The sequence below is a fragment of the Liolophura sinensis genome, chromosome 9 (assembly GCF_032854445.1).
Source record: "Liolophura sinensis isolate JHLJ2023 chromosome 9, CUHK_Ljap_v2, whole genome shotgun sequence".
Taxonomy (NCBI): Eukaryota; Metazoa; Mollusca; class Polyplacophora; order Chitonida; family Chitonidae; genus Liolophura; species Liolophura sinensis.
In genome coordinates, this window is record NC_088303.1 from 24,319,811 (window position 1) to 24,332,673 (window position 12,863).

Below are 12,863 nucleotides of genomic sequence, written 5' to 3' on the forward strand. Positions count from 1 at the left end.
AACAGCAATCAAATCAAAATCAAAAGCTGACAAACATGTCTTCTTTCTTCAGGGAGAGAAGAAAACAGGACACCATCAACACCAGTAGAGGCCGTGGTGGCAAGAGACCTTTTGGTGAGTTCAGATCTCTCATTTTTTATCAAGTGATAAAAATTTAATGAAATTAGAGAAATATTGAATTTTTATTCATTAAGCATTAGATCTCATAACAGTTGATTTAGCATCTTGAAAGTTTGTACCATTAGGTATTTGTGACACAAAATCACCGAGATCACAATCGTAGCTCTAATGTACAATAGCACCTCTTGCAGGAAGGGATTGAAAACTATACTAGTAGTAACTTACAACCTAAAATTACAATTAAGTCGAGCCTGTGTAAATCTTTACAATCAAGTCAAACTTAATGTAGGTGCAAATACTTGCTTGGGTAGACTGTTTGTAATTTTCGACTCGGTTTGCAAATACATGCATTTTAATTTTTTCAAAAAGATATTACGAGAATTTTTTCACATCTTGGTTGTTTTTGACTGTTGAATCATTATGATCTTTAAATTTACAAGGACCACCATTTTGTAAGTCTGCAATCGTAACTCCAAAATGTTACAATTACTGCACAATTCCTTTGTGCAAGCGGTGTATCTTATTTTTACAATCAATTCTGAATTCAATCGTAGCTACGATCTCTTTGTGCAAGCTGACCATTGTCTTTTAGCTACATTATGATGTGCTGGACCTGTGACTTGTGTAAGGGTGTCTACTTTGCAATCTTCATCTGTTCTTGTTTGTCTCTCACAAGTTGCCCCAATGAGAGGACGTGGCATTGCTCGTGGCATGATGCACACAGGCCGCACAGATTCTTTCCGTTGTCGTCCCCCGAACACCAGCAGACCCCCTTCCATGCATGTTGATGACTTTGTCAAAATGGAGACTCATCAGAAAACTCTTAACCAGCCAGGCGCCCCACAGAGGCGTCCAGATAAGGTAAGCCAAACAGTATACTGACAAACAAAAGGCCAAATCTTATTCAAACATGGTGCTGATCAACAATGATGCCAATCTTCTGTATAAGCAAGATATCAGTAGCGAGTGTTCCTCAGTACACATGGCAAATCAGGCCATACTGAGTACAGACAAAATCACACGGCAATTGGCACAGATTTATACAGTGGATCAGACTTGATGATGACATGAATGATTGATATGTTGTTGTTGTCAGGAGGGTGGTCGAGGCCGAGGAAGGGGTGGTTTTGGAGGCGGGTTTGAACGGGGAGGAGGGTTTGGAGGAAAACGTGGAGGAAATGGACGAGGCGGTGGAGGGGGAGGGAGGGGTCTGTTCACACCTCCACTTAACTATGGCAGGAGAGAAGGAGGTAAGAGAAACAGTCAAAAAGGTACTTACAGTAATGGAAAGAAGAAATTTTGTTTGCTATATTTTAATTACTCAACTTATGGAAAACAAGATATCTTGCACTTATTGCTTCAAATAGATGGAAGTATTCAAAAATTATCATTGTTGGATCATTTTATGTCAGATTTCACCACTGAATCATTATAAAGTAAATCAGCTTGTTTAAAAAAAAGACTCTTTATGTATAGTACACCTCTGCATGCACATTGTATGTGCTGTACCTCTGCACTGTTTCAGATTATTTTCAAGGAAACCAAAGAGGAGGTAGACCCAAATCGAATTTCACCAGCCCAAGGTCGTTTGGTAGAGGCGGGTAAGTACATGCATAAACAAGTACATGTATTGGTAGATAACTTATGTTTGCAGCACAAGTTGTGTACACCATTTTCTTCCAGTCAGTTTGTATGTGTCATTTCTCTGCTGGATATGTTGTATATGCCACTTCTCTTCTGTCAGACAAGTTGTATATGCCACTTCTCTTCTGTCAGACAAGTTGTGTGTGCCACTTCTCTTCTGTCAGACAAGTTGTATATGCCACTTCTCTTCTGTCAGACATGTTGTATATACCACTTTTCTTTTACCAGACAAGTTGTGTGTTCCACTTCTCTTCATTCAAACAAGTTGTATATGCCACTTCTCTTCTGTCAGACATGTTGTATATACCACTTCTCTTCAGTCAGAGAAGTTTGTATATGCCACTTTTCTTCTGTCACACAATTTGTATATTACATTTCTCTTCTGTCAGACAAGTTGTATATGCCATTTTTCTTCTGTCAGACAAGTTGTATATGCCATTTCTCTTATGTCAGACAAGATGTATATGCCATTTCTCTTCTGTCAAACAAGTTGTATATGCCACTTCTCTTTTACCAGACAAGTTGTATATGCCACTTGTCTTCTATCAGACAAGTTGTATATGCCACTTTTCTTCTGTCTTCGGAAGCGGTAGGTCCAGGATCAGTCCTGGGTCGAGTCACACCTTAGACCGTCAAAGAGGAAGTCGTAACTTCCTCACTTGGTGTTCAACATGAAGGGAATAGTGCAACGACTGGTTGACCCGTATCAGTATAATGGCTCAGACGAGGCGGCTTACTTGCCTTCGGTAAGCCGTCTCAGTGAAACGGACAGAAATCCGTCCTGCAACAAGGAGGCACATTACATACACCCTAAGGATTCCTTCATCATATGACTGAAAAATTGTTGAGTGCAACGTTAAACACCAAGCACTCACTCACTCTCATATGTCAGACAAGTTGTATATGCCACTAGTCTTCTGTCAGGCAGGTTGTATATTGCATTTCTCTGATGTGTTCTTAGCCATGATGGCCGGCCAGGTTCTGCTGATCGGAGAATGGGCGGAGGGCGAGGAAAACCGGTTTGGTGGTCGAGGTGGCCGAGGAGGACACTGGGGCGGGCTCAAAGGCAAAGATGAGAACAAGTGAGTAAAGGGACACATATCATAAAAGTCCCTATCAGACAAACACCCTGATTGACTGATTCAGATTGAGCCAAAGTCACAATCAGACAAACACCCTGATTGACTGATTCGGATTGAGCCAGTCCCTATCAGACAAACACCCTGATTGACTGATTCAGATTGAGCCAAGTCACTATCAGACAAACAACCTGATTGACTGATTCAGATTGAGCCAAAGTCACTATCAGACAAACAACCTGATTGACTGATTCAGATTGGGCCAAAATCACTATCAGACAAACATCCTGATTGACTGATTCAGATTGAGCCAAAGTCACAATCAGACAAACAACCTGATTGACTGATTCAGATTGAGCCAAAGTCACTATCAGACAAACAACTTGATTGACTGATTCAGATTGAGCCAAAGTTCCTATCAGACAAACATCCTGATTGACTGATTCAGATTGAGCCAAAGTCACAATCAGACAAACATCCTGATTGACTGATTCAGATTGAGCCAAAGTCCCTATCAGACAAACACCCTGATTGACTGATTCAGATTGAGCCAAAGTCACTATCAGACAAACACCCTGATTGACTGATTCAGATTGAGCCAAAGTCACAATCAGACAAACACCCTGATTGACTGATTCAGATTGAGCCAAAGTCCCTATCAGACAAACAACTTGATTGACTGATTCAGATTGGGCCAAAGTTCCTATCAGACAAACACCCTGATTGACTGATTCAGATTGAGCCAAAGTCACTATCAGACAAACACCCTGATTGACTGATTCAGATTGGGCCAAAGTTCCTATCAGACAAACAACCTGATTGACCTGATTCAGATTGAGCTAAAGTCCCTATTAGACAAACACCCTGATTGACTGATTCGGATTGAGCCAAAGTCCCTATCAGACAAACAACTTGATTGACTGATTCAGATTGAGCCAAAGTCACTATCAGACAAACATCCTGATTGACTGATTCAGATTGAGCCAAAGTCCCTATCAGACAAACATCCTGATTGACTGATTCAGATTGAGCCAAAGTCCCTATCAGACAAACACCCTGATTGACTGATTCAGATTGAGCCAAAGTCACTATCAGACAAACACCCTGATTGACTGATTCAGATTGAGCCAAAGTCACAATCAGACAAACATCCTGATTGACTGATTCAGATTGAGCCAAAGTCACAATCAGACAAACATCCTGATTGACTGATTCAGATTGAGCCAAAGTCCCTATCAGACAAACACCCTGATTGACTGATTCAGATTGAGCCAAAGTCACTATCAGACAAACACCCTGATTGACTGATTCAGATTGAGCCAAAGTCCCTATCAGACAAACAACTTGATTGACTGATTCAGATTGGGCCAAAGTTCCTATCAGACAAACACCTTGATTGACTGATTCAGATTGAGCCAAAGTCCCTATCAGACAAACACCCTGATTGACTGATTCAGATTGAGCCAAAGTCCCTATCAGACAAACAACTTGATTGACTGATTCAGATTGGGCCAAAATCCAAATTCATGACTAATAGTGTATTGTGTAATAGAATCAGTGTTGACCAAAATGTTAGCGGTGGTATGAAAAACACTGCATGGATTTACCCCTAGTTTCCATGCATATAAATTACAATGACAAGAGGATGGTGTTTCATTTGCTGATGCTTTGTGTGCGTATTTATTACCTAAAATAATACCAAATTCATGACTTAGGTATTTTATATGTTGCATGTATTGAGTTTTTGCATTTAGGTGTCTACTACAGGCAAGCTCTTTGATAGCCTTGCTACGAAATCTAGGTTTCCAGTTGAGGTAGAAATATTGAGAATAGCATGAATCCAGCTTTACAGATACTGTTTTACAAACATTAATTTAATTTTCATCAAATGGAATTACCATGCTAACACTTTTAACACCAATTATCTTGGATCTTCTCGTGTGAGTGAATGAATAAAGTTCGTGATGACGAAAGCTTTGTGAAATGAGCTATGTACAAGGCCATCATATTGGTCATTTGTTTGACAGTGACAATTAGAGTCCAAGAAATTTATCCTGAAATTTTTCGAAGGGAAGATATGAACTTCATGCTTCTAAAGCTGATATGGATAGGAAATTCCTAAGAAACTTTGCAGTGAATCCCGGATATAGTTAATATGGATGTATTATATGGTGTTGAAAGCCATGATCACATTGTATGTTTGTTGTACTTGGATGTGTGATGTTGTACCTGGATATGTGTTATGTTGGACTTGTTTATGTGCTATGTTGTACTTGGATATGTGCTATGTTGTACTTGGATATGTGCTATATTGTATGTGGATATGTGTTATGTTGGACTTTGATATGTGTTATGTTGGACTTTGATATATGTTATGTTGTACTTGGATATGTGTTACATGTGCTTGCGTGTGTATTATGAAGGTGCTGGTCAGGTATATGAGATGGTAACACCCTACAGAAGAACTTTATAGAAGAAAGTACCTGGGCCTGGATTCACATACATGTGGCTCTTGTAGCATAACCTGCAACTTCGAGTAATTACCATGGCAACCAGCACTGAAGGCATTAAGGTCACCATGACAGTAACTTGCTAGTAGTGTTAAGATGGCTCTGTTCCCAGATATATGCTGTGAAGACAGGCAAACAGGAACAGCTCATCAATTAATGACTTGTGGAAATGTCAGCTTTCTGTTAACAGAAAACACATTAGTATGGGCTGGAATGATGGATGTGTCCTTGGATATTAGAATATTTGAAAAAAATTCCCGTAAAGCAGAGCCTAGAGAGAAGCATTTTGGAATAAACATTTAGTTGCCTCTTCATTGATACTTTGATATTTCATATATTTCACGTAATATTTCATTTATTGATTGTACATTCAGGTGTTTAGATTTGTCTAATGGAGGTTGTTAATCTTGGAAGACATATATATATTTACACCTCTCCTTACACTCTGAGTGGCTGACAGAGGAGATAGATCCTAAATTAACACTTGTACAGGTGTTTGAGTTGTCACTTTAATACTAATAAATGCACACAGTTTGTTTTGTCTAGATCAACTATCAGTCCCAGGTTATATGCACTCTTATCTGTCTCAACACCGTTCAATGCTAATTCTGCATTCAGCCGTGTAGCTAATTATTTCCTTTGTTTTATTCAGGTTTATGTCACCAGGAGGCTTTGGGATGCGGGGTCGTCGAGATCAAGGTGGTCAGGGGCGCCATTTCCGTTCTTTCACGCGTTAAGCGCTGAATATTTAGATCTCTGAACAGTTAGAGCCCACTGTTGACATTGAGAGCCCACTGTTGACATTGAGAGCTTACTGTGGGCATTCACAGCTCACTTTTGACATTCTCACCTCACTTTTGACTTTCACATCTCACTATGGACATTTGGTGCTCATCTGAAACATTTCAAACTCATCCTGGACATTCAAAATTTCAGAGCTCTGGACATCCCAAGCATAGTCTGGAAGTCTAGAACTTAGGCATGGCATTTGGAGCTGACAACAGACATTTGGAGCTCATTTTATACATTCAGACTAAATTTGGCAAGATTGCTATTAAAATCGTTTTGTTTTCAAGGAACTGGATCAACGAATGTGGTTGGCATCTTAAGCAACATGGTCACATTGACAAAGAAACTGTCAAGCAAAATTTGTGCCTGGATTTACTTCTGTGTTGCGCACAGAAATTCCTCATGGACAAGCTTATACATGTATTAGGAGGTCAGCTTTGCATTCCAGACGGTAAGAAAGTTGTCATTACCCTGCAATGATAAGTTATATACAATTACAAGTTCATGTACCTGACCAGAAACTACCAGTTCACCCAGAAGTGAGGAAAACAAGAACTTCTTTCACATCAATAGCAGTCATTTTATTTGCTGAGCATTGATATTACAAGATTTGCCATCCTTTAAATTAGGGCCAGAGAAATCTTTCATCATTTTACAAAGCACTTGATGAAAGTTAGTTATGGCGCAGGCCACAATATGGCGTACAAAATTGTTCATATGGTGTGTTACCAAAGCCATAATCAGTCATTCATACGCCATCTGGTGGAAAAGACAAAATGCAGTGTGAGGTAGTAATTTCCTTGTACGTCTTCGCAAGTCACTGTGGACTGATATATGCACTTGGAAGTTGTTCCCTAAGAATAGAGCCAGAGCCAAGATTACAGGCCACCTTCAGTGAAGACGGGAGCTTTAACTGTAGTACTAATACATTCAGTTGAGACTCTAATGAGGTGGGCTTTTTAGTCAACCCAGAAACCTGAGATTTCAGTGTTCTGTTTTGCTGTAGTATGGTTCTTAGAAATTTAACTGAATATTGTCTTCTTCTTCTTTTTTTTTTTTTTTTTTTTTTTTTGAGATCGATAATTTATGAATAATCAGTCATGAGGTGTTGATAAGTCATGTGCTGTTAAAACATTCTTTTTTTGTCGCAATACACATCGTAGACATGTTAAGACCACCACATGCGCACCTCATACGTTTTCATTGGACAGTGCATAGTGGGGTTAATCACATGTTCTCACTGACTACGCAGTTTGGATTTAAATGTTCTGCTTATCAGATAACTTAAAGCTGATGTATTCTGAACATTAAGGCATCCACAGATATGTTTATTACGCCCATGTCTAGATATATGTACAATGGATTCCTACGCACCCTTGAGTCATGAAACCTTAATGTGATTGTTTGCGGTTTACTCTGTGCGCGCTTGTTTCCTCCACTGAATGTGCTTACAGCGTTGACTGTCAGTCAGCCAACTCAGTGAAATTTGTGTGTAATGTTATTAGGGGAGGGCATAAAGCACAAAATAAATTTAAATAAACAGTGGATTTATAATGGTGGTGTTACATGCCCTACACTGGCAGACGGGATGAGGTTAATGAGATTCAACCTTTGGCAGGAGAATGTTTTAAGTTTTGTTATACAGACATCATTTATAGACCTTGTATAGTTTTTCTATGTCTTTAATGTCGGTTTATAATATTCATCATCATTTCAACTATAATGGAGGTACTTAGCCGATAGGAAGATAGGTAATTATCTCTCTTGTCTTAAAAGGGTTTTTCGTGACAGAAAACGCCTATTCAATTTAGAGATTATTGCCAGCCTTTGTATTTGCTAAATTGTCTCTTGGATCATCAAAGGGGATTTCATTGTGGACGCCCATTTGTGTTAATAAATGCATAAAGGTGAACATAAGATGCTCTTGTCTTTCCTGTCTTCTTGTCTTCTTAATATTAGTGAGACAAAGAAAAACATGAAATAAGAGAGAGTGGAACAAATTATTAGCTCACTGTTGACGTTGATACAGAAAGTCAAAGAGAAATATCCAGAATCTCTGAGATCGCCTCATGAATCACCCTGGGCAAAAGACTCGCGGACAAAAGCCTCGTCGTCTTATTTAACTAATAAAACATGTTCGACCGTCTAAAAAATATGATGTTAAATATTTGTTGACGAGAATTACATATAGTGTGACTTCGTTTGCCATTTTAAAACTTGCAATCCAAACGTATCCCTGTAAGGCACTCGGGTTCAACAGATGTCTTCTCATAAAGCCTGTACACATAGCTTTTCAAAACAACCTGGTCAAATAAAAACTATTATGGAATGCTTTTCGTCAAGCAAATGTAAGTTTATTTTCCGAAGCATCTACCACTATACTCAAAAATATTATTTTCCCATACGAAAAAGAATAAAAAATAAAAATTTATATTTGTAAGTTTCCGTGTAATTTCTGTTTTGTAAGTGCAACATAGATGTATGTGATCTAATACAAATTATTCGGAATCATAAATTGGCAAAGCTCACAAACTGACAAAGTGTGAGTAGTAAACGAAGCAATGAAAAAGGCACGTCTTATTTCTTTTGTTTTTCGAGGATAAAACATTCCCTGCTACCAGTATCTGGAATCAACCATAATCTATGTCATGTAAAATATATTTCTTGGGTAGAAACAATCAACATATTCATAAGATCTGTGCTCTTGCAGGAACGAAAGTCTAACGCCAGCTTCAAAAGCATATGTTTACCATCTTTGTAGATTCCTTTTGTTTTCAGACCCTGGAATGGGGGTCAAGCATTCTGTATACCCTTTAGAGAAAACAGCTCTTCGGATTTCGAGCCAAGCAAAAAATAAAAACAAAACCATTTCGTCAGCAAACTGTCAGATTAAATGCTGTTTGAACGAGTAGGAAGGGGTTCTATTGCAAACATATATTAAAATACGAAACATCACTTCAGGTAGAAAGTTTCAGTTTTTATCAAAGAAGCTATCAACGTTTGTCATTCACTATATATTCTTAATACTGATCGAGGGGCCTTTGTCTGCCAGGGCTTTTGTCCTCCCCTACCCTTCCCGGCTCATAAACAAATCCTGTAAATTTTATTACTTCTGCATTTTGCACACGCGAAGCTGAATGGAGATGAATCTTGGGAACACTTGTGGAGAATCAAAGCTGAAAATGCTTTTGTATATGGCAAAATAGTACCATCTTTGATTATATTGGTTGACCGAAGAACCAATTTTGCCAACTGGCACCAATTTGGTAGTCTAATTAAGGAGCCATTTGGTTTCCCTCTAAGAACCAAGACTAACCAGCATTTGCGGCAGTTCAGTACTACGTAGGTTCAAGGCCATAATTATAAATGTTAACAATTATAAGCGCACCTGCTGGCCAAATTGTCGAATGGGGTCTGCTTGGAGACGATTCGGGCTAGGTCGTTACATGTACATGAGTTCACAATTTACAATCCAGCTCCCGCTGGTGCTACAACGGCTTTACGTCAGGTTTGTCAGGTACCAGGCGAGGTACAGCGGTTTTCAGCTCGGACAAGTGTGCCTGTCTTCGTACCAATGAAATATTCTTGATTAAGGATTAAGGCCTAAAAACGCGAGTCAAATTTATCGAACAACCGTCGATGCCCACCAATTATGAACGGAACCATTTGTATGAATAGCAGTAGATTGTAACTGGTACAACTGGTACAGCTGTAGATACACCTCCGAAACATGAAAACGTGGTAAGGTCACCACGGTTCCTCTGTATTGATACCCATATGGTATACTCTAATTAAAAACATCGCAAAATTTATCTGCTTGCTAATAGTGTGTATGAAAATGATATATGAAATATCAAAATGGCAGTTTTTTTTAGGAAACTTCGGAGACCTAACACGAAAGGGAAAATTTCCCGTATCTCTCCCAGACATAGATTTCAGATTTTTGACGTTCTGTTCATTAGAATGATCCACGCCAAAGCAAAACAAGAGGACAGCTGAAAATATGGTTAGCTACAATAAGGATAAATACTTATATTAAAAGAAAACTTATAATGAATTCGTTACGCGGGTAAACTAGAAACATACAGAGGAGAATTTATGCCATGCAAGCCAGCGTAACATCAAAGGGAAAAACGATTAAAGAAAAGCTAAAAAAAACATTGCACAGCTGAAGTTATCATAATGACTCCTGATAGCACAAAGCTAACGGTATAACATGGGCAGTTTTCCAGGATAACTACTAACTGCGAAAGTACAACTAATAAGACAAAAACTACACCTCCTGCAAGCAAGTACTGGTAATTCAGATCATGCAATGCAACGGAGAGGTTACACGGTTTACCAGTCAGAGGAACAGACATGCATAGCAGAATTATACGGAACTTACAGCATCTGACAATGTAGTTTCCAAGTGCGCTGGACACTTCGCAACATTTCTTACCGGTTTCTTAAGTTTCCATACATATGAAATTAAAGGGCTTGGTATACGAAGTGCTTTCTTGCTTGATGTTGCATATGGTATGGGTATAGCCAGCAAAACACCGGCCAGCCTGGTGTCCGTACTTCGTTAATGGTTGGGATGTCATGTCTGGTACATGTATTTTTGGTATTTCTTCTCTTGGCATTGGGCATAAGGAATAGGTGCAGCAAGCAAAACACCGGCCAGCCCGGTGTCCGTACTTAGTTACCGGTTGGAATGTCATGTCTGATACATGTATTTTTGATATTTCTTCTCTTGGCATTGAGCATATGGAATAGGCGCCGCAAACAAAACATCGGTCAGCCTTGTGTCAGTATTTGTTACTGGTTGAGATGTCATGTCTGGTACATGTATTTTTGGTATTTCTTCTCTTGGCATTGGGCATAAGGAATAGGTGCAGCAAGCAAAACACCGACCAGCCCGGTGTCCGTACTTAGTTACCGGTTGGAATGTCATGTCTGGTACATGTATTTTTGGTATTTCTTCTCATGGCATTGGGCATAAGGAATAGGTGCAGCAAGCAAAACACCGGCCAGCCCGGTGTCCGTACTTCGTTAATGGTTGGGATGTCATGTCTGGTACATGTATTTTTGGTATTTCTTCTCTTGGCATTGGGCGTAAGGAATAGGTGCAGCAAGCAAAACACCGGCTAGCCCAGTGTCCGTACTTTGTTACTGGTTGGGATGTCATGCTTGGGACATATATTTTGGTATTTTATCTCTCGGGGTTGGGCATATGGAATAGGTGCCACAACAAAACATCGGCCAGCCCGGTGTCAGTATTTGTTACTGGTTGGGATGTCATGTCTGGTACATATATTTTTGGTATTTCTTCTCTTGGCATTGGGCATATGTAATAGGTGCCACAACAAAACATCGGCCAGCCCGGTGTCAGTATTTGTTACTGGTTGGGATGTCATGTCTGATATATGTATCTTTGGTATTTTATCCCTTGGCGTTGGGCATATGGGATAGGTGCAGCAAGCAAAGCACCGACCAGCCCGGTGTCAGTAATGTTGCCTGTTGGGGTGTCGTGTTTGGTACGTGTATCTTTAATATTTTTTCTTTAAGTGTTGGGCACATGGAATGAGTTCAGTAGGCACAATACCGGCCAGCCCGGTGTCAGTGCTTTGTTAAATGTTGGGATGTCATGTGTGATACGTGTATCTTTAGTATTTTCTTCATAAGGTGTTGAGCACACGGGTTTACTTCTGTTCTCTGTTACTGGTTAGCATGTCATGTCTGGTACGTGTATATTCGGTACTTTTTGGTTGGCCTTGAGCGTATGGAATGGGCTCGATAAGCCAGGGGCCTGTTTTACGAAGCACTCGCACCAATACACCAAGCGCATTTACCATAGTGACGTATCTCTTCACTATATGTTGCCATGGAAAACACGCGAGGCGCAATTTGCGACTGCTTCGAGAAACAGACCCCAACACGGCGTCAGTACTTTGTTACTGGTTGGGATGTCATGCCCGATACGTGTATCTTTGGTACTTTTTCGCTGAGTCTTATGGAATGTGTTCAGTGAGAAAACTGCCGTATGCCCAGATATCAACACTGTGTTACTGACTGGGTTGTCATTTCTGTTATACGTTTTCGACGATGCATTCCAATTATACAACAGTTAAAAGACCGTTGCAATAAGGAAAAGTATATATAATGTGTGTAGAAGCTACCTATAACTCAAGCAAGCAGGCAAAGAGACAAGTGAATTTCTCAAGAGTGCAATTAACTGCATGTCTGGTGAAATAGTTAGGCAAAAAAGCAGCCAGCTGTTAGATCCAGTTTCCTCTGACTTTTGTGTGCATGGTATGCGTGCTGTATGACAAAGATATGTATTAACATTGTGAAGTTCAAATACTATTACGAGCTGGTTATGTCCTGAAGGGAAGTTGCTGAAGATTGAATTAAGCATGACTGCCTCTTGACCTAGAACGAGTGATTAGGAAAATTGCATACATCCCATGAAATCTAGCTCAAATCCTTAACTTTGAAGACTACGTTGCAATACTTTGTGGTGAATCTGAAATAACTGGTGTTTTGACGAGGTCCAGCATTCATGTTACAATTGGTATTTAATGTTTTAGCATAATATCATTTGTTTGTCTTTTGCACGTATGTCATTGTAATAATTTCACGCAGCGAGGTAAAGTATCACACTTTTATAACCCCCGTAAGGGCATAGACCTGTTCGGCATAAAGCTGTAATTCTTTGTAACAATGCAACACAGGATTA

The 12,863-nt window shown here is 39.6% G+C and overlaps 1 protein-coding gene across 1 annotated transcript in view; it reads left to right on the plus strand.

Annotated features, from left to right (window-relative positions):
* LOC135475727 (protein virilizer homolog) overlaps positions 1-7,202 on the plus strand; it is a 45,515-nt gene extending 38,313 nt beyond the window's left edge. The window contains exons 37-42 of the mRNA XM_064755661.1: positions 53-114; positions 797-981; positions 1,217-1,370; positions 1,646-1,721; positions 2,726-2,846; positions 6,006-7,202. Coding sequence (XP_064611731.1) covers positions 53-114; positions 797-981; positions 1,217-1,370; positions 1,646-1,721; positions 2,726-2,840 — 592 coding nt within the window. The 3' untranslated portion in view covers positions 2,841-2,846; positions 6,006-7,202. The remainder of the gene's footprint in view (positions 1-52; positions 115-796; positions 982-1,216; positions 1,371-1,645; positions 1,722-2,725; positions 2,847-6,005) is intronic.
* Positions 7,203-12,863: the final 5,661 nt, after the last annotated feature.